Source organism: Spironucleus salmonicida, chromosome 4, assembly GCF_000497125.1.
Source record: "Spironucleus salmonicida strain ATCC 50377 chromosome 4, whole genome shotgun sequence".
Lineage (NCBI taxonomy): Eukaryota > Fornicata > Diplomonadida > Hexamitidae > Spironucleus > Spironucleus salmonicida.
Window position 1 is genome coordinate 589,492 of NC_090599.1, and position 19,719 is coordinate 609,210.

Below are 19,719 nucleotides of genomic sequence, written 5' to 3' on the forward strand. Positions count from 1 at the left end.
TTAATATACAATTAATACCTTTACCCGTTACCTTCCTAATTTATTATTATACAACAAACCACCATGTTAGCCAAAATGGACCAGCTTTCGCAGTCCTGGTATTCCTACCTCTCGCAAACGCAGCCATCCGAGACCCCGCTAGAGCCTAGCGCTTCCCAAATAGCTAGCTATCTAACGCTGCCGCCGGAAGAGCTGCAGGACCTCCTAACGCGGAAACTCGCCGCGTTCCAAGCAGCGCACGACGCCTTCGCCCCCGTGAGCGCCCAGAACGTCACGGCCTTTCTGGAGAGCTTCGGCTACGACGCGGCGCCGTTTCGCGCGCAAATTCTGCAGATTTTGCCCGATTTCGCGCGCGAAACGCTCGAAAACTTCTGCCTCACCGTCGAGCTGCTACCGTTCCAGGCGACGTACTTCCAGCTCCCGGGCCTGAACCGCGCCGGATTCGGCGTTTTCCACGAGCTGATTTTCTCGAAGCTGCAGCGCGTCGCGGGGGCGCTGGGGGCCGATTTTGCGGTAGAAAAGCGGCCGGATACTAAAATTCGGGCGCCAGAATCCCGTAAACTTGAAAAACGGAGCGATTTTTCAGGCGCAAAATCGACGAGATCGAGCGATTTGCGGGCGCAGCGCGCGCGGGCAACGCCGATTGCGCGCGTAGAGCCTCAACATTAAATCGCGCTCGACCTGCCGACCGGAAATCAGGTGAAATCGATCCAGAAGTTCCTCCTGAAGCAGCAGAAAGCGCGCGAAATGAAGGCAGAAATTGCGGTCAAAACCGAAAATCTCGGCAGGAGCCAGGCTGGGATGCAAAACGTGAAATTGAATTCAAATTCGATTTTCCACTCCTAATTGATGCATCTAAATTATCAGAAAGGGCGAAAGCGGCTGCTTTTCGACCTGAAAGTCGAGATTTTTGATGGTAAATTCGTGCCGTTTCAGATCTACGAGGGCGAGGACTGTTCTGCCAGTGTGGTGCGCTTCTGCAGGGTTTACAGCCTGAATGCTGGCCGTGGCGTCGTTTTGAAGAGTATTTTCGAGGGAGTTTTCGACCGTTTTGGCGTCGGGTGGGAGGCGGATGCTGAGTTTCCAGGTAGGCTTCATAAGTCGAAAATGTGATATTTAGCGATTTGGCGGTATAGCAAATTGAACGATTTCCGGGATTTGAAGTGAAAAATTGAATTGAAAATGGGTTTAGATATATTTTAGAATTAATGGCCTGCAGAGCAGGATAATTTTTTGATTAAGCTTGATTTAACTAGATAATGAACAAAAAACTCATACAAATAACGTGCTGCTAACATCGTAGTCATTTTAAATAATAGTTATGCTATCCGTGTTTCTTTTGGCAACCATAGGCCTCAGCTCGCCGAACCCACTGGAGATGGGCTTGTTGGAGGCGTCCTTGCGGCTGTTGGACTTGCAGCACACGATGGGCATCACGACAGCCATGACGAGCAGCAGGCAGATGCAGGCCAGCATGATGATCTGCGTGGTGGTGAACTTGATCTTCTGCTCGCCCCCGGTGAAGTTCGTCTCGATCTTGAGCGTGTCGCCGGATACGTAGGTCTCCTCGTACTGGAAGCGGTCGTTGCCGGTCGTGAAGATCTGGATGCTCTTCGCCTGCTTGAGGCCGTTCAGCTTGTCGAAGCAGGTAGTGGGGTTCACCTGCGCGAAGGACTCGGGGCAGCGGAGGGTGATGGTGCTGGTGCCGGCGACTGTGCTTGGGGCCGCGTGGTAGAAGTTGGATCCGAGCGTGATGAGGGAGCCCTTGGTGACGTCGATGCCGGCGGGGAAGGTGATCACGATGGAGTTGTCACTTTCTGAGGCGTAGTTGATCTTGACGCCGATCTCGGTCGCGCAGTAGGCGAACAGCAGCTGCTTTTTCGTAATAGTTATTTCAGTTGGAGCAGTACCTGGTTGAGTAGTTATAGATTATTTTATATCCTTTTAAAAGTGTGCTGAAATTTTTTTTAAGTCGGTTTCACCAACACTCGCATCAAATTGAAATTTGTTTTCTCCTTACTTAAAGTCAAATTTATTTCCATCAACAGTTATTGAAAATTCTGATATACCTGTAATAGCAGAATCTATTGTAACAAATTGAATTGATATAGTGGTGTTAGTAACCGTAACAAATCCCAGTGTTTTGTCCGCTGCAAAAAGAGCTAGGAACATCATTTTTTATAAAGTCAATTTATAATTATTTAGTTAAACATATATTATTTGACTCCACCAAAAACATAAAACTATAGAAAATAATATATTCTTTGTAATGAATAAATATAAACGTATGGCAAAAACTAATCTTTAAATTTTAAGTTTATCTGGTTTTCTGGGGTAAAAATTGATTCTAACAAAAGTTTGTAAGTGCCTACTATAATCTAGAATTTTACAAATTCATCCTATTTACTCTAAATACGAAAATAAAACTTTACTTCTTACATATTTAATATACAATAAGAATATTTTTATTCACTAGAATAATTTGAAGCATTACCAAATCCCATTATTTGTACTTGCCAACTATCTTTATCAACCCTGATACCTGAATATAACTTTCAAATACCTTTCCCGCACCCTCAAAAACGCAACTCAAACCCGATCACTGGAACGCGCCCCACCCGAAGCCGAAGCCATCGCCCTCAGCGGCGCCACCTGCGCCGCCATCTTTTTTGGGATCCCCGCTAAAATCGCCCCAGCCGTCGCCGTTTCCGGCCTGCTGCTCGCCACCAAAACCGCCGAAAAAGTCACCGCCGCCGCCAAAGCCACCGAAACCCCCAAATCCGGCGTCAAAAACGCCTTTCCCCTTCTGCTTCTGTTTCTTCACATTCGTGTACTCAGCTGCTAGTCTGGCGTCCCCGAAAGTCTTCGGAATCTCGTCCTCAGGCTCCAAACACGTCTTGCTGAACTCGATGAAAATCTCATTTGTAGTCAAAAAGTCCACAAAACATTTGTTAATTTCGCCGTATCCAGAGCTGATAATTTTGTTCAAAGCAGTCAGATTCTGTGGCGCGGCCACGTGCGCGCTGACGTTGTTCTGGATCAAACTGGGCTTGTTCTGCACGAATTTCTGCTTCTCCTCAACGGCAGCCTCGTCGGTCAATTTGACCGCCAGACGCAGCAGGGCGCGCGCTATCGTGATGAAGTACGTCTGCTGGCTGGTACGCGATTTGAAGGGTATGAAGTGCGTCATTTTGTCCCTCAGAAGGCTCATAAAGTCCGTTTTTTCGATCAAAAAGCAGCTGATTTCCGTCTCGAAATCGCCGAATTCCGCGAGCGGAATGATGATCCTAGAGGCGATAAAATGCAGATTTGAGTTCTGCTCGAACGCGCCGAAAAGTGATATAACCTCTTGGAGCAAATTCTGCTATAAGAACTTCTTTATTACGCTAACGACGCTGATGCAGAGCGGCACGCCAGAAACGCAAAAAGTGTCTCCCAGCGGAATACTCGACGGGCCTCCGGCGCCTGAATGCGCGCTGAGCTGAAGCTGGCCAAAGAGGCCCTCTTGGACGATTTAGACGCTCTCCTCGACTGCCTGCTCGCTTTGGCCGAACCAGTCGAGTTTGGTCGACTTTTGAGGCTATTTCTTGTTGTTTTGGAAGTACTTGAAAACCGCAGTTTTCGCATCGGCAGAAATAGCAAGAATTCTTGCTATGAAATGGAGCATCTGGAACGTTCCGTAACCCACGAGGTTGGGCGGGGCTTGATTTCTGAGGAATCTGATGCGGCTCTGAATAGAGCAGAATTGATCCAAGAAAGCGGCGAAAACTGGAAGATTCTTGAATTCGAAATCGTCGATTTCTTGAATTTTCAAAATTGGGAAGTTTTCTATCTGCTTATTTTTGATTTCAACCTGTTAATTAGTGTATAATAATTGGTGCTGGAATTCTTTTCTTTTTTAGAGAGTTTCAAAGTTAACTTTCATGATCTCGTCTTTGTATGTATGGTAAAGTTACACTTCTTTTTAAATCATGAAGCTTACGCAGCAAACGACAAGATTGCTAGCATAATGAAGCCTAAGCAGCTGTTCGTTTTTGATTTCACTAAAGAATAGAAAATTCGAAATTTAATTCAATTTAAGGATAACTATTTCTGATAAAAACGGAGTCTATTAAGAGATAATATTAGAGAGAAGTTCCGAGGAATTAGAAACTCCCTCTAAAGGTATTTCAAGGTTAGTAATGAAACTAGATAAAAGATCAAAAACATTTGACTTAATACACAGTATTTATACCTGCTTGTTAATATCATCAGTACGAGACTTAGAATCTAATAAAAATACTTTGAGAGACTCTGAGATTTATTAAGATATGATATGTTGAGCCCAAGATTTAAAGTAACCTAGGTTTTCAGTTAAATACGTCGCTAATGCAGAAACACGCTTTGACGAAGCTAAAATAGCAGTAATTAACTTCAAAAAGGCATTATTGATGTGAGGAGGTGCTAGAGTTGATGTAAGTGTTGGTGATGTTGTTAGTTTCTAAAGAGTTTCAAACGGAATAGCCAGAAGGTCTGATGTTGAGAGAATAGATTGAAGAACAGAGCGAAGAGCATCTGGATTAGCAAAAATTTCAATTGCACGCTCAGTGTGATCAGATGGCTTTTCCGAAAACATATGCTTCATTAAGCGACGAATTGTTGATGTTTTGACTAAATAGTCTAAAATAACAGGATTTTCAGAACGTATTTCAAAAGAAAGTGTTTTAACTTCTAATAATTTTTCTAAATTATCTTGCTAGACTAATTACTCGATAGACTATGATTATTAATCATTATCATACAGAGACCAATAGAGATTATTCGCCATTATTTTAGAAGTGGTAGATTTAAATAGTTTAAAGTATATTATATGGTATACACTCAGTTACTTAAGTCAATTTGTTAATATAAATCATATTAAATCTATTGTCAATTAAAATGAGTTGCTGTGGAAAACCGAAATAAGCAATTTATGAAGATGAACCTATTATTGGAGATCATTTTAAAACTTTTACATAGATTAAAGAATATCTATATTAGACAGGAGTAAAATAATATGATGTAGTATTTTATTTAGACTTTTCAAGATCTAATTTACTAAACTAAGAGACTACTCTACTCCATACAGATTCATAAACAAATCCATATTATATGGCACTAGAAGCCGTTGCACTCGCAGCAGCTTAATTGGATTCAGATTAAAAGTTTTTAGCCTATAGGTATGGATGTACGGAGTCAAAACATTTACGGATTGTTCCTCTATATTAGGATTAAGTCTAATATGAAGGTATTGATGCACTATTGTGTGCATATAAGTAAGCTTGTCGCGATGTTACATTTTCTGGACCCGTGTAGTTATCAAAATGTTTTGAAAATTCAATAGAATTTTCAAAATAAAATCCTGGGAAACATATTGTTTCTGTACTTATTACTAATAGTTAATCTTAATCTGAGATAAAAGATATTAATGCACTTAAGTAAGCTAGTATGTATCCAATTTCTTTCTGTTGTTTTGGAGTTGGAAGAAAAAATTTATAGACGCTAGAATTATATGACGATTTAAAAGGTAGAAATGTTGATAACTTCTAATTTGTAGATTTTGACAAGATCAAAAAGAAGGTGGTTAGATTAAGTGTGTCTGAGGCCAAACTTATTGATTTTATTGGTTGTTAAATTTTCATGGAGATTCCTTTTTAGGCAAAATAAATGCATTCAAAAGATTACTATAATTTAGATAGAACTGTTATATTTACTGAGTACTCAGCTATTGTCACATCTAACCATGAAACTTAAGAAATACCCTTAAAATTTGAACATTTAGATATGCTAGAGTGAAGATAAATTTTATATGAGCTAATTTTAGAATATTATTTTTATGTTTATATATCTTAGCGGAAAATATAATATATTTTTTAAATCTAACATAAAATAATCTTTACAATTAATTAATACAAATGTGGTACTTAGTATTATATTTGATTAAGTAAATTATTAAGTAAAATAATTATATGATGATTAGTAATTTATACGTAATTTAGGAAAATTTATCATCTCAAAAATGAGGAAATATTATTGCGAAGTGACACCTCTTGAGAAATAATTATAACAGTAAGAGATTAAATATTAAATGGTGTAATAAAGTAAATCATAAGAGTGCCTACTGGCTCCACAGAACTTTCATTTAAGACATAATAAAAAATCATGCATACATATGAAAGATTTCATTTAGTAATCATTTGAAGAAGTTAACCCTCCTGAAAAAGATTCGCCTTTACAGACTTAGTAAGAGATTTAGGATGATTTCCGGAGTTTTTTATAAAATTTAAGTCGGCCAAAACCACGTAATATATCTTTACCAAAACCTATTCCATAGCCATTAATGAAGTGAAAAATGATATTAAACTGAGTGAAATTTTCATTCTAAGCTTAAAAGCTAACTCTATTCAATTTTTTCTCTAATGAATTCCTACCCAAATTATACTTCTGCAAAAATATCACTATGCTCTTTAACTATACGACATGCTCTAAGCTCATCATGATATCCAAGATTCTAACAGCGCACATACTAATCTGGTAGCTCCATAAAAGTTTTACAACACAATATTTAAGCAAAATCTTTGCTTTGATACTTGCGGCTAAGCGTATCCAAATGGAAGAATTAGAAATTATCAAATTTTCGGCCTTCGCAATCATCTAAAAACTCTAATGAATCGAAATTAGCATCGCCTACCCCAATGCAGCAAATAGAAATAGGGAAGTAGCTTGCCTAAATGACGGAGTTAAAATCTTTCGTTATAGACTATGACGGAGAGTTAGTAAGAATCACACCTATAGTATGCTCTTTAAATTATTAGCAATGTGTAATCATACTATCGATACAAGTACTTATTTACGTTGGTCCTGATAGTATAGTGGTCTTAAGTGCGCTAAAGTAAGCCCCCATTAGCTCTTCTGACGATGTAAATTTCGCTTAATCACCTAATAGTGGAACTACTCTTTTATGCTTGGAATCTACACAACCAAAACGATATGCATGAAATACTCTATTGCTATCTAGTTCAGCAGATGCTGTTAATATCGCTTTTAAGGCAATAATATAAGGGTTATTCAGTGAATCAGTATGCTAAAGGGATTTTTACTGATTTATGAGGTTAGAGCGTGAAAAATCAAAATATATTACAATATCTAATGGATGTACAGCGATTTATTTAAGAATATCTTTTATTTAACTAAATTTGGTGAATCGATCTGGATTAATATCCAAATCTCCCAATGCTAGTTCCGGCTTAAAACATTGTTTAAACATTATAAAATATTATAACGCTCATATATGTACATAATAATATTAATTTGTGAAACTAGAAAAACTAAAATATAATATGCAAAGGTGAATTTTATTACTAATGCTCACTGTATTTTTATTAAATATGAATAACGAGCGTTTATTCTTAAATAAATAAAACAATAAATAAATAGCTGTATTAATGAATCATAAATCATGGCTATTTTGGTAGCTTTTTAAGTATAAAACAATATAAATTTTATCCCCATTAAGTATCCACTTCAATCCTTTTCTCTACTATTGTAATTGTAAATTTGTCTGGAAATGCTTCTTCTATCAGTTCATCCCTTTCACTATCAAAGGTTATCGAAAATATAACACCGTTATCTTATAGTTTTTCATACAATTATTCCAATGCTGCCATAAATGAGTCTAGAGGTGACTAAGGTGAAGCAATAACACAATCAAGACAACCCTTATCTAATATTAAATCATATTTGAATTTATCCTTAAAACATGTAACATCCTAAATTTCATATTCTATTTCAGGCCTAGTTTTCATATGCTCTTAAACTGCCTCCACTGCATTTTTCGAAAAGTCTATGCATTTAATGCATTTATATCCCTAATCGTAAAGCTAAAATGGGGTTCTAGACGTTCCGGCCCCAATAATCAGTATCTTCGCATCTTTTATCAAATACTCCTTTAATTCTTCTTCTAATTAGCATATCTAACAATAAAAGTCGAAAAGCTGCTAGTTCTGCTTATACCGGTCTTCCCAAAACTGACTTTGATGATACATTTTATTCAACAACTTATTATTATCACATAATATTAATATATTTAACTTTTCACTCATTATATATTATTCTCCAATTTAATATACACTGCACAGAATGGAATTCGAGCCGAGCCTCGTACCAGCCGGAATCAACTACGCAGCAAGCGCCCAACCCAGCAGGCCAACAACGGAGCTTCCGCCGATTTAGCAAAGCAAGTACACACGCGAGCAGTCGAACCGCGTGCGGCACGTCAACACCTTCGGGTACAACAACATGCCGAACCGCTCGAACTCGATTCCGGACATCGAATCCATGGCGATTATCAACCAGAATCGCCCCTACGAGCCGGGGATGCCGATGGTGCTCATCGGGCTCAACACGAACTCCGGAGACTGCAGAAACATCGCGCCGTATTTCCTGCAAATTCACAAGAAATTCTAGCGAATTTATTTCCTGCTGGTGTCGTACCAGCCCTACGACAACATAATAAACACCTTTGCGAACATCCCGGAGCTGCTCCAGCTCAACGTCTCTCACGACGCGCACGGCTCATTTAAGGCCTTTTTGGCGCAGATGAACAAGCTTTCGATTCCGCATGTTTTCATCTTCAACCTCAGCCGGACGCTCATCTGGGACGGGCACCCCCAGAGCATGGCGCTGGGCACGAATCTGATGCGGCTGAACGGCCAGGTCGCTATCCACAACAACATGCGGGCGGTGTCGCCCAGTCGAGTTTAGGAGTGGCGGGCGCGTGGAATGAGCCCGCAACGCTGCAGGAGCGTCGCAACGACTTGGAGGAGCGACGAGGAGCTGTATGCCAGCAAAAGCATTGCGGAGCTCAAAACGATGAGGCTAGAGTGACTTAATAGAAAATATAGACAAACTCAGACAAAAAGCATCGATTCCTGCTTATAAATGGTCAATTCGACATTGCTCTTGCTGGCACAGCTCATATCACTTTTGGGCCTAAGGCTGCCGAACCCACTGGAGATGGGCTTGTTGGAGGCGTCCTTGCGGCTGTTGGACTTGCAGCACACGATGGGCATCACGACAGCCATGACGAGCAGCAGGCAGATGCAGGCCAGCATGATGATCTGCGTGGTGGTGAACTTGATCTTCTGCTCGCCCCCGGTGAAGTTCGTCTCGATCTTGAGCGTGTCGCCGGATACGTAGGTCTCCTCGTACTGGAAGCGGTCGTTGCCGGTCGTGAAGATCTGGATGCTCTTCGCCTGCTTGAGGCCGTTCAGCTTGTCGAAGCAGGTAGTGGGGTTCACCTGCGCGAAGGACTCGGGGCAGCGGAGGGTGATGGTGCTGGTGCCGGCGACTGTGCTTGGGGCCGCGTGGTAGAAGTTGGATCCGAGCGTGATGAGGGAGCCCTTGGTGACGTCGATGCCGGCGGGGAAGGTGATCACGATGGAGTTGTCACTTTCTGAGGCGTAGTTGATCTTGACGCCGATCTCGGTCGCGCAGTAGGCGAACAGCAGCTGCTTTTTCGTAATAGTTATTTCAGTCGAAGCATCACCTGGTTGAGTAGTTATACTTAAGGTTTGTTCATTTGCAAAATGATCTGAGATTGTTTTCAAAGGTACAGTACTCACACTCGCATCAAATTAAAATTTGTTTTCTCCTTACTTAAAATCAAATTTATTTCCTGCAATAGTTATAGAAAAATCTGCTATACCTGTAATGCTAGCAGCTATTGTAACAATTTGAATAGAAACCGTAGTGTTTGTTACTGTAGAGAACCCTATAGTGTTTGCATCGACTAGTAAAGTAAGTAGCAGCATTTTCTAAAATAAGGATCATTATAAATTATTTATTTTTCTAGATATAAAAAATCACTTTACTAAATTTAGTTTCTTCAGTTTTAAGATTGTTGTAATTAATCATATAATAGACAAGAATATAACTGAAATCTTTACTTTTTATTTTAGATGAATTATCTCAAATCTAAGTGTCTACGATAAATTTTAGGTGTCGTATTATCACTACTTATTATGCAGAATGCCGCTCAACTTTACATTCTAAGTATTACTGAATACACTATTTGATCATATACCGGACGTGGCCCGTCCTCTGCGGCCCTGCACCTGGGCCACATGATTCCGTTCTACTTCTGCCGGTACCTGCAGCAGGCGTTCGGCTGCCCGCTGGTCATCCAGATCACGGACGACGAGAAGCTGCTGCGGGACCCCACGCTCTCGTTCGAGCAGATCCACGAGTTCGCGCTGTCCAACATCAGGGACATCCTGGCCTGCAAGTTCGACCAGGAGCGCACTTTCATCTACCTGAACACGGCGTACATCGGCAGCGTATACAAGTTCTCCTGCGTCTTCGAGCGCGCCATCACGCTCTCGCAGCTGCGCGGGGCCTTCGGGTTCTCGGACGTCCAGAACGTGGGCTACGTCTCGTTCCCCGCGAAGCAGATGTAGCCCGCCTTCTCGCAGGCCTTCCCTCACATCTTCACGGAGGCGTACTGCAAGGCCTGGCGGGCCGCCAGGACGGACGTGGCCATCGCCCCGCTCGCCCAGAAGGAGGGAGAGACCAAGAAGCAGTTCGAGCAGAGGAGGCTCAGCCAGCAGGGCCAGACGCCCATCGAGCTCACCCCCTTCTGCCTCATCCCCTGCGGCTACGAGCAGGAGCCCTACTGGCGCGTGGCCCGGGACATCGCCCCGAGGCTCGGCCTGCAGAAGCCGGCCACGATCTACAACTCGTTCATCCCGGCGCTCCAGGGCGTGAACAGCAAGATGTCCGCGTCAGATCCCCAGAGCGCGGTATACATGGACGACTCGGCAGCCCAGATCAAGAAGAAGATCAACAAGTTCGCGTTCAGCGGCGGCAGGGCCACCGTGGAGGAGCAGCGCGAGTTCGGCGCCAACCTCGCCATCGACGTCAGCGTCCAGTACCTGGAGGTGTTCATGGACGACCAGGCGAGGCTGGACTCGATCAAGGCGCGCTACCAGAAGGGCGAGATGCTCACCGGCGAGGTGAAGGCGGAGCTCATCGCGCTAGTCCAGGGCATCGTGGGCGAGCACCAGCGGGTGAAGGAGCAGATCAGCGACGACATGGTGCGGGCGCAGGTGTACGGCTGGGGCAGGAGGCTCTGGGGCGAGAAGTGAGGGTTTTGGGTTAGCGCGGGCGGGAGTTCCCAGTAGACAAAAAAGTCACATCACAGTCTCACTGGCTGAGCCTGACTATCAGTACCGCGAACACGGTGCCCACGGTGATGAACAGCACCACCAGGATGATGCTGACGGGCATCGCTATCAGGCTGGTCTGGTCGATTCCCACCACGTACTGGAACTGGAAGTCGTAGTCGTTGTTGAACATGACGAGCGGCTGGAACGAGGTCTTCAGGGTGTCCACGAAGGCGTGCTGCCGTGCGCTGTAGGAGCCTTGGAAGAACGTAAACGTGGTGTTCATAGAGGTAGTGTTTTCGCGCAGGCAGGTCCGGAAGTAGGGGACTGACTCGAACGGCATCGTGAATTCGTATACCTGGTAGATCAGGCGGCTTGCTGTGGCGGCATCGGCCTGCAAAATCTGCTGGAACCGAGTCTTCGCAGCTTTTGAGTAAAGTTATACGCACCTATCTGTCTGCACCGGGAAGAATACAATACAGGTCTCGGCGTATGAAATTATTGCGCTAATCTTGTAGAAGCACGAGAGGCTGATAGTGTACTCTTTTGCTTCTTCGCGAACCACTTTTCCATCAGCATCGAGGAAGCTCATGATAACTAACGCGTTTGGGGAAGATGGTAACTCGAGCATTGCATCCTAGGGAGATGAAAATTTGAACATAAGCGTAGCCATTCCAACCATAACACTGAATAATCTATCATCGAAAATTTAGGTATCATTTAAGATCATTGAAGATTATACGGTAACTATATCAGTAATACATTCACGCAACTAGGTAAGATCTCCTACTACTTGCAAAAAATCAGTAGAAATTGTTCCAAATCCACTAATTGCAGTTTAACATTCATTACTAACTGTAACTATATTGCTTATAGGGCTAAATATTTATTGCGTTAATGTAGAGCCAGATTATGTAAATTCTAAAAATAATCTGGTTTTCATCAATCTATTTTTCGAAAACTCAATAAAAAAATCATCCATTTAAGCCTGAACTTCAGCAGTAGAATCAGATCTATTAACTCTATAAAATTTTGTAGTCATATGTACAAAAGGTTTCTTATAACCTTCATAATCCGGAGGTGGTGATGCCAATGGAGCAATAGCTACATTTTTCCATACACTGCCAACCAAATATTAAAACTATACAGTGGGAGTAGTGATAATACAGTCATTAGGGTTGGCTGTTAGATTGATATATGATGAATCACCACTTCTAGAATAATTTAGAGTCATGATATTCCAACAATTTGAAGTATTAACTAAAGTATTTTAAATCAATGAAAAGGTTCCAGAGACATCTAATTCGTCTTAAAGCTTCACGGAATAAGATATAATTGAAAGTTCTGCCATCTTTTTAAATATAGCAGCCTCAACATTTTAAAAATAAATTTCAATTGGCCTATCAGAAAAATATTGAAAATTTGCTTTAATTGACTTAGCAGTAACATCCATATAATTTAAAGTTGCGGTTGAAGCTGTATTATTAAAAGCCTAACATTTGATGGGTTAAGGGTTGATGTTCTTTACAAGCATATTGTATTAGGACTATTACACAATTCCAATAAGCTCCGCGTTATCCTAGAAACACTTGGTTGGTTCAGCTAACAATAGCAATACTAACATTTCTATCAGATCTACTGAATTATTTTATTCTAATATCAATAATAATTTTATCCACAAACTAACTAAGTATTATTATTTATTACTATATTTCAGTTATATGTTATAATTGCTTTTAATTTTGAATACTTCAAATTATTAATTTTAATATACTAAAATTATTTTTTTGTTTTAAAATATACGATTATAGAATAATATTTACTAATTTAATCATAGTAATATTATTTTTTTACATCTTTTGGAGTTCTATATTTAAAATCGGATACTTACAAATCACTTAACTGTTCCATTAAAACCTATATTTACAAAATTACAATTCATAATAAAATACCTTTTAACTCAAATCTGATTCCAACTATCATGCATACCTATGTCATATATTTGTATATAATAATTATAATTCCAAACTAAACTGAACGTTCATCTCTTGAAAACCAACAATAATATTGCAGCAAATATAGCGTAGAAGCAGTTACGCTTTGCCTCCCGTGCTTCTGAGAGCGCCATTTTTGCATCTGCTTCCACTAATTTTAGGCGCTGCTCGTAGGATAAAACGCTGCTTTCAATAAGAAGCGACAGCTTTTCTGGCTCTAAATTTCGCAGCTTTTCACAATTTTCTACCAAAATATTCCGAGTCGTTGACGGCGCACATGCACTAACGACGCCCTGTAGTGCATTGATGAGATTCGGAACCTCAGAAGTGCTATATTCTACAACGACAAGTAGTGCCTTAAATGTTAGAAAGTCCTGCTCGAATGTGGAAAAATTAGGTTGTTGTAGGAAGAATTGCGTCTAGATAGCGCGTAATTCGGATAAAATTTCTTGCATTTTTAGTATATATAAATTATATATAAATTATAAATATTTTACTGGAACTAAATCGGAAGAGTCTTGGCAGATAGGTGATTTGTTAGTAGTTAAGGTATTTTTAATAATTTTGATAGTTTATAATACTTAATAAATAGATATTTTAGTTTTTATTCTTATTTTAGTTGCAATCTAGTAATGATGATTTGATGAAATTTCGGTTTTCAAATTAATGCATTTTCTGTAATAAAATATATATTATTACGCATTCTTATTTTCTTTCCGCAATGTCTGTTAGAAAGCTTGCAGCTTAGCGATTAGGTATATAGCTAGCTGATCTCAAAACTCCATCCAAACAAGAGTTTATTAACAAATATAGAGATCCTGCTGTTGCTGATATTCATTTTAATGCTTACCTAGATTATTAAGAAAAAATAATCAGTGATCTCCGTGTAGAGGAGGCTCAAATTGAAGAAAAGGGTATTCTAAACTTTGAGTTTAAGACTTTAGGATCACCTGCTGATCTTGAAAAATATTTAAAACATGATAGATCAAATGCCAATTCAAGAAGCAATAATATGACATAAAAATAGAATCCACCACATATCCTAAAGTAATTATAGGTTAAGTAACGTTATTTATAACAACTGTAGGAAGAAAAGAACCATAAATCAAAGCTTATGAATAAGATGGAAGAGAAATAGTAACACGCTGACCAATTAGCGTAAAATGGTTCAGACTCAGTTAAATAATAGCTAGAATAATAAGCGTAGCTGAAAGCTGAAAAATAAGCTAAAATTGAAGAGTTACGTATAGATAACATGAAAAAACTAGAAAAATAAAAATAGGAGTTAAACGAAAAGCAAATTTAGAAACAAGCTCATATGGAACTTTAAAGCGAAAGAAAAGAATAAGAATTACGTGAAAAAGTTATAGCCTAATAAGCTTTGTTTACTGAAAAACAAGAAAAGATAAACTAAATTAATCAGGCGAAGAAAGAGTAATAAGAACGCATGAAGGTTGAATTCGAACACAAAACAGCCAAGGCCAACGAGTTTTATGAAATGAACCGGTAATAAAAACAACAGGAACTTCATGAAAAACTTGTAAAAGAGTAGGAACACCTCTAATAGTAAATGGCCGAGACAAAGCGTTAATTGGAAATCCACTAAGCGCAAAAGGTTGAGAAAATGGAGCAGAAAATGGCGCAAATAGACCAGAAACTATATGAACAAAAAATAAAGTAACAGCAAGAAATTGAGTTCAAAAAATAGCTGAGTTCAGAGCGGTAGTAGAAAATGTAGGAGCGCTTCGATGAGAAGCAGAAGCAACAGTTATTAAAATAGCAAAAAGTGGTTGAAAATCAGCAGACGAAATTCTAGCAATCCGAGGCGATAAAGTAAAAACAATGCCAGCAAACTAGGGAAGCAGCCGAAAAAGAAGCAGCCAAAGCAGAAATAGCGCGAAAGCAGGCCATCTAGCGTCAGAATCGTGAAGAGTACGAAAAACAAATCAAATTTGCGCAGAATGAAGAAAAAACGGAGGAAGTGCGGATGAGGAAGGTGGCGAAAGAGCAAGAAAACGAGAGAATCAAAATGATGAGCATGCATCTCAACGGAATAGGCGACGTTGAAAAGGCGATAAACGTCCTAAAGAGAAGTCAGGGTGCTGAATGAGAGTTATTTATGGTCGTTTAATATGGGAAATTTAACGTAGTGTTGGGTAGGAAAATGAAGTTTAAAGACAAAGATATTCATTCAAAATTAGAGGACATGACTGGTAACTTTATGGAGTTAAAGTCGTTATTGTAGTTAATTTTTGAGCATTTATATATTACTTAAAAAACGAAGAATGAGGTGTGGTGGTAAGAAACTAAATATAATAATGTTTGAGGTTTAATAATTTATAGTTAGATTGTGATCAAAATATGTAGTTTTGTAGTCGTATAGGACTTATTAATTCAAAATTTGAGGCTTATTAGTTGGAAACGATGATTTGTCCATTCTTTAATTTATGTTTTATAGTTTATATAAACTTAAATTCATATTGTAGAAATTTACTTGCAATTTTGATAAATACATTAACCAATATTACTGTCAGTATTTTTATTTAAAGATTCCTACGATTTGGTACAATACGTACAAGCCATTAGACAAAAATATAAAGATTGTAGACTACTACTGGAGATTAAAATTACACTTTAGCAATACGTAACTATCAAAATACGCAAAAATGAATTGTCCCAAGTCGAACTCTAATATATTTAGAACATTCTAGCATTCGTTCGATTGATTAACATGTTTCCGCATCATCAAAATACTTTAAATATGGTTTCAGACAATACTGTTGATTTGTTATCGTTTTTCTTAAACTTTGAGTTTAAACCACAATTCAAATATATTAAATTACAATATATAATAATTATCAATACTATCAGTTATGACATTAAAAACAATAAATGTATTATAATTAATATTATTAATCTACTGTAAAGCCCTTCATTAGTAAATGTCAGCATGGGATTTAATTACGACTCATTCGTAATAGAATCTAGATCAAATGTGTTTTCAACCATCTACTGATGTATACCGAGAAGACTAGCTAATACCTATGGACTGTTCAGACTAATAAGCCAGCGATGGTGATATAGACTAAGCAACTAGATAAACCTCGTATGACGGAGTTTCCCTAGCATAATAATTAAAATAGTGAGTGAATGTATGTTATTAACGCCCCTCGCTTTCACAATTCGAATCTGACTTTCAATCTTAATTGGCGTATTTTAATACAACAAAAACAATATATTATTATTATACATTTTACAACTTATTTTATTATTAACAAAAACTATGAGATTGCTAAGTTTCCTTCATAAATCTTATTTTATCCGTTGAATGAACTCGAAAAAATTCCAAAATTTCACTTTAAAATCGATTTTCCACTCCAAACATCCCCTTCCTAATTTTGTTCACTCCACAATCCAGAAAAAGTTCTCTTTTCCGAGTCCCTAAATAACGAATTTGCTGCTCTTTTGGATCACGAAATTTTCGAAATTCCGCACCAGAAAATCCTCTCCGCCAATCTTGACTTTCAGCGCCCCCATGCCAACCAGAATCGCCAAATCGCACTGCGCGGTGACCGTTTTGCTCTTCTCGTGCACCTTCAAAACCGCAAACTTGACATCGCTGTTTTATAATTAGCACACTCCAGCAATGTTAAGTGGAGCGGAGGCAAAATTCAACTTATTTATAGTTATTATATTTTAATTATCAGATTCCCTTCCAAAAAGTTATGTGAATTTGCTCCGAATTCGCTGAATTTGCGGCTGTTCGAAGCACAAAGTGACGCTGTTTTCGGCCAGATTGAGCTTCTCGCCCATGATTTTCCGAAGCGGCGGAAGCTGTTTTTTGCCGAATTTGACGGGAATGAGAGTTGGAGGGAACGGAACTGTCACGAGTTCGGACTTTTTGGAGCTGAAAGTCGCCAGCGGCCGCGGGAGAGCGAAACTGAGCCGTTCGAAGTAGATTTCTAGGGGGTCCCTGGCTTGACTTTTGAGCGTTTGCTCAACAGCGATCGTCGAAAGGAGGTCTTTTTAAGGCGGTACGGCGCTGTCGTAGAGCGCGTCATACTCTTGCTGCAAGGATTGCGAAATTACGGTGTCCGTGAGCGAGAAATTCGATTTTGAGAGTTACGGCGAAGGCACGGAAATGGATGAAAAAGTTGATTTCTTGCTGGTGATTTCTTCAGGGCCCTGTGAGAGGTTCTTCATCGGCCGCCTGGTTGGTTTTGAGATTTTCAGAGAAATTGAGTTGTTAAATGCGTCCAGTTCGCTGATATTTAGGCTCTAAACGAGGTTTTGTGAGTAATTTGAGAGTTTTGGGGAGGTGTGGGACAGTTTCTGTGGAGGGGTAATTGTTTTCTGTGGCGGGGACTGGTTTGATAATGTATTTGATTGCTTTATTGGCTGAGGTTTGGCCTTAGATAACTTAGCCTGGGCAGTAATGACTTCATGAACAGGTGAGAGTGAGGTTTTCATGTATTCTTGCTAGCTCATTATTTTTTGGAGATGCTGTGCAGTCTGGTCCTCTATACTGACAATTTTAGCAGGATCAACGCGAACTGCATTTTGGATCTCTTTTTGAGTAGGCTACTTGCGCGCTCTCTTGATCTCTATTGTTTGGGGCTGCATGTCGATTTCTTTTTAGAGTCCTTTCTTGGTTTTTACTGACTATTAAGTTATTTTACCTGCTTTTACTTCTTAGACGTCTTTTCTGTTCTTAGCAATTGTATTAAGCTGGACATATTCTTAAAAAGCCTGTTATTGAGGAACATCATCATAAATAGGATATTCATCATAGATTTATTCAGGTTCTATGCTTGATTCTGAAATAAGTTATTCTCTGGATCGTCGTTTTCTATGCTTCTTTTATTACTTGACTGACTCCTCGCTTTCTGATTCAGTGGATGAAGTATCCTGCTTTCTATTGTTTCTTCGCCTATGCTTATTTATGTCTTTAATAACCACTGTAGGTTCAGAGTCTGCAGACTAAGTGGTCTTCTTTAACTGACCAACATTTATATTTATGGTTGGATCAGCTTATATATCGAGTTAAACAGTGCCTTCATCATCTGTAGAAAATATATCATCTACTTTAATCATTGTTTTAACCATAGGCTATACAACGACTGTATCATCCACTTCTGAATCGTCTCCAATATCTGAATATCCAAAAAGATTAGAACTTGGAGCCTTCCGGTATGTTGCCTAAACTTCTACAGCCGAGCCTTTCATGATAGACTTAAATGACGTGTCCCCAGAACTCGATGATTCAAAGCCTTTATCCTGTAATACTTAAGAATAATGACTAATATTGTCATAATTTTTTCTTTGATGCTATGGAGAAAATGAAAAATCGGAATCTTCCATTATATGGGTGAAAGGGAAAATTTTTATATATTATTATATAATAATTAGTATTTCAAACTTGACTCATTTCATCTCGTCAAACATGCTTTCCCCTTTCCACTACGCATCGCACGCGTGCAGCGCAGCCCCGAGCGCGTTCCCATTGTCTTTAACGACCCAAAATTTAATATCTCTAAATTTACTGAAAAACGCGATTTTCGCTTCTTCCTGACTGTCCAAGCTGCCCCAGAAGCTCCCAACGCAAATCACGTCCGAAAACGTCCCCTGCGCCATCAAAACCGCCACCATTTCAGCCAAATACTCGAATTCCTCGCAGTAGACTTTGCGCACCAAATCGCTCTAATTCGCCTTCATTTCGACGTTGAAACTGGCCACTTTTGCCTTGAAGCCAGCGCCGTAAAACAGCTCCAGAATTCCGCTGTCCTGGTACGTCTATTTTTCGAACCCGAAAAACGCAGAAAAATCGCTCCACAGCGACCCGAAATCGCCTGTCCGGAGGCCGTCCTGCACAGCGCAGGCCTCTTCGACGGCCCTGCGCACCGCCGAAAATCCGCAGCCGCGCTCCTTCAGGAAGTGCCCCAGGCCGCCGACCTGCGCCTTGAAAAATCCCGCAGAGCCCGTCCCAGCGATTACGACAGCTGGCGTCCTGCCGAACTGCCGCTGGAACATCTGAATCGGGCCTGACGTGTCGTGCGTCTGAACGAAATTTGGGTAGTTGCTGAAGTGCTCTTTAACGAAGTTAGATGGGGTGTTGAAGCCAGCGACTGTGAGCCCTAGAGAGGTCGCGTTAGGGATTTTGGCGGCTAGGAGTGAAGTCTGGATAATTTCGGAGAAATCCTGGCAGACCTGGTTTATGGAGGTTAGGTAGTGGTTAGACGGAATATTGTAAAGTTTCGAGTAGATGACCTTTGAGGCCTTAAAATCAGCTATTACGATTCTTGTTTTCGTACCTCCGCCTTCTATGCCGATTGTGAGAGAAGATATGGTTTAGTTCGCTGGAACGACATTCGTGGATGCTTAGCAACCCATATTTATGGAAAGATACTAGTTATATATATCTTAAATTATGCGAATGTGGGTAGAGTTAAATCTACCTTATAACTGATGCATTTATATTATTATATAATTGGTATGTTTGTATTTTTTATTTACTAAAAATTGGTAATAAATTATTATATATAAAT

At 39.9% G+C, this 19,719-nt stretch overlaps 16 protein-coding genes across 16 annotated transcripts; 7 read left to right on the forward strand and 9 right to left on the reverse strand. All coding sequences in view use genetic code 6, as the record gives it.

The window, feature by feature from the left end:
- Positions 1-63: 63 nt before the first annotated feature.
- SS50377_23790 (uncharacterized protein) lies at positions 64-1,113 on the forward strand (the record flags this gene model as incomplete). Its single annotated transcript, XM_067907654.1, has 1 exon — positions 64-1,113. One exon carries the CDS (start codon positions 64-66, stop codon positions 1,111-1,113), a length of 1,050 nt encoding a protein of 349 aa, XP_067764628.1.
- A 159-nt stretch (positions 1,114-1,272) lies between these two features.
- Positions 1,273-2,175, reverse strand: SS50377_23791 (uncharacterized protein; the record flags this gene model as incomplete). The annotated part of the gene is made up of 1 exon (XM_067907655.1): positions 1,273-2,175. One exon carries the CDS (start codon positions 2,173-2,175, stop codon positions 1,273-1,275), a length of 903 nt encoding a protein of 300 aa, XP_067764629.1.
- Positions 2,176-2,599: 424 nt separating this feature from the next.
- SS50377_23792 (Phosphorylase B kinase gamma catalytic chain) lies at positions 2,600-4,807 on the reverse strand (the record flags this gene model as incomplete). The annotated part of the gene is made up of 1 exon (XM_067907656.1): positions 2,600-4,807. The coding sequence occupies one exon, from the start codon at positions 4,805-4,807 to the stop codon at positions 2,600-2,602; it is 2,208 nt and encodes a 735-aa protein (XP_067764630.1).
- Positions 4,808-4,917: 110 nt separating this feature from the next.
- Positions 4,918-5,814, forward strand: SS50377_23793 (Copine I; the record flags this gene model as incomplete). Its single annotated transcript, XM_067907657.1, has 1 exon — positions 4,918-5,814. The coding sequence occupies one exon, from the start codon at positions 4,918-4,920 to the stop codon at positions 5,812-5,814; it is 897 nt and encodes a 298-aa protein (XP_067764631.1).
- A 223-nt stretch (positions 5,815-6,037) lies between these two features.
- SS50377_23794 (uncharacterized protein) lies at positions 6,038-6,367 on the forward strand (the record flags this gene model as incomplete). Its single annotated transcript, XM_067907658.1, has 1 exon — positions 6,038-6,367. One exon carries the CDS (start codon positions 6,038-6,040, stop codon positions 6,365-6,367), a length of 330 nt encoding a protein of 109 aa, XP_067764632.1.
- A 27-nt stretch (positions 6,368-6,394) lies between these two features.
- SS50377_23795 (Copine I) lies at positions 6,395-7,285 on the reverse strand (the record flags this gene model as incomplete). Its single annotated transcript, XM_067907659.1, has 1 exon — positions 6,395-7,285. The coding sequence occupies one exon, from the start codon at positions 7,283-7,285 to the stop codon at positions 6,395-6,397; it is 891 nt and encodes a 296-aa protein (XP_067764633.1).
- A 190-nt stretch (positions 7,286-7,475) lies between these two features.
- On the reverse strand, positions 7,476-8,063 carry SS50377_23796 (Endothelin-converting enzyme 1; the record flags this gene model as incomplete). The annotated part of the gene is made up of 1 exon (XM_067907660.1): positions 7,476-8,063. One exon carries the CDS (start codon positions 8,061-8,063, stop codon positions 7,476-7,478), a length of 588 nt encoding a protein of 195 aa, XP_067764634.1.
- A 94-nt stretch (positions 8,064-8,157) lies between these two features.
- SS50377_23797 (putative FixW protein) lies at positions 8,158-8,904 on the forward strand (the record flags this gene model as incomplete). The annotated part of the gene is made up of 1 exon (XM_067907661.1): positions 8,158-8,904. One exon carries the CDS (start codon positions 8,158-8,160, stop codon positions 8,902-8,904), a length of 747 nt encoding a protein of 248 aa, XP_067764635.1.
- Positions 8,905-8,927: 23 nt separating this feature from the next.
- SS50377_23798 (uncharacterized protein) lies at positions 8,928-9,830 on the reverse strand (the record flags this gene model as incomplete). Its single annotated transcript, XM_067907662.1, has 1 exon — positions 8,928-9,830. One exon carries the CDS (start codon positions 9,828-9,830, stop codon positions 8,928-8,930), a length of 903 nt encoding a protein of 300 aa, XP_067764636.1.
- A 312-nt stretch (positions 9,831-10,142) lies between these two features.
- Positions 10,143-11,162, forward strand: SS50377_23799 (Tryptophanyl-tRNA synthetase; the record flags this gene model as incomplete). Its single annotated transcript, XM_067907663.1, has 1 exon — positions 10,143-11,162. One exon carries the CDS (start codon positions 10,143-10,145, stop codon positions 11,160-11,162), a length of 1,020 nt encoding a protein of 339 aa, XP_067764637.1.
- A 58-nt stretch (positions 11,163-11,220) lies between these two features.
- On the reverse strand, positions 11,221-12,804 carry SS50377_23800 (uncharacterized protein; the record flags this gene model as incomplete). The annotated part of the gene is made up of 1 exon (XM_067907664.1): positions 11,221-12,804. One exon carries the CDS (start codon positions 12,802-12,804, stop codon positions 11,221-11,223), a length of 1,584 nt encoding a protein of 527 aa, XP_067764638.1.
- Positions 12,805-13,221: 417 nt separating this feature from the next.
- SS50377_23801 (uncharacterized protein) lies at positions 13,222-13,629 on the reverse strand (the record flags this gene model as incomplete). The annotated part of the gene is made up of 1 exon (XM_067907665.1): positions 13,222-13,629. One exon carries the CDS (start codon positions 13,627-13,629, stop codon positions 13,222-13,224), a length of 408 nt encoding a protein of 135 aa, XP_067764639.1.
- A 266-nt stretch (positions 13,630-13,895) lies between these two features.
- SS50377_23802 (uncharacterized protein) lies at positions 13,896-15,284 on the forward strand (the record flags this gene model as incomplete). The annotated part of the gene is made up of 1 exon (XM_067907666.1): positions 13,896-15,284. One exon carries the CDS (start codon positions 13,896-13,898, stop codon positions 15,282-15,284), a length of 1,389 nt encoding a protein of 462 aa, XP_067764640.1.
- An 832-nt stretch (positions 15,285-16,116) lies between these two features.
- Positions 16,117-16,320, forward strand: SS50377_23803 (uncharacterized protein; the record flags this gene model as incomplete). Its single annotated transcript, XM_067907667.1, has 1 exon — positions 16,117-16,320. The coding sequence occupies one exon, from the start codon at positions 16,117-16,119 to the stop codon at positions 16,318-16,320; it is 204 nt and encodes a 67-aa protein (XP_067764641.1).
- Positions 16,321-16,576: 256 nt separating this feature from the next.
- Positions 16,577-18,535, reverse strand: SS50377_23804 (uncharacterized protein; the record flags this gene model as incomplete). Its single annotated transcript, XM_067907668.1, has 1 exon — positions 16,577-18,535. One exon carries the CDS (start codon positions 18,533-18,535, stop codon positions 16,577-16,579), a length of 1,959 nt encoding a protein of 652 aa, XP_067764642.1.
- Positions 18,536-18,598: 63 nt separating this feature from the next.
- On the reverse strand, positions 18,599-19,564 carry SS50377_23805 (N-acetylglucosamine kinase; the record flags this gene model as incomplete). The annotated part of the gene is made up of 1 exon (XM_067907669.1): positions 18,599-19,564. One exon carries the CDS (start codon positions 19,562-19,564, stop codon positions 18,599-18,601), a length of 966 nt encoding a protein of 321 aa, XP_067764643.1.
- Positions 19,565-19,719: the final 155 nt, after the last annotated feature.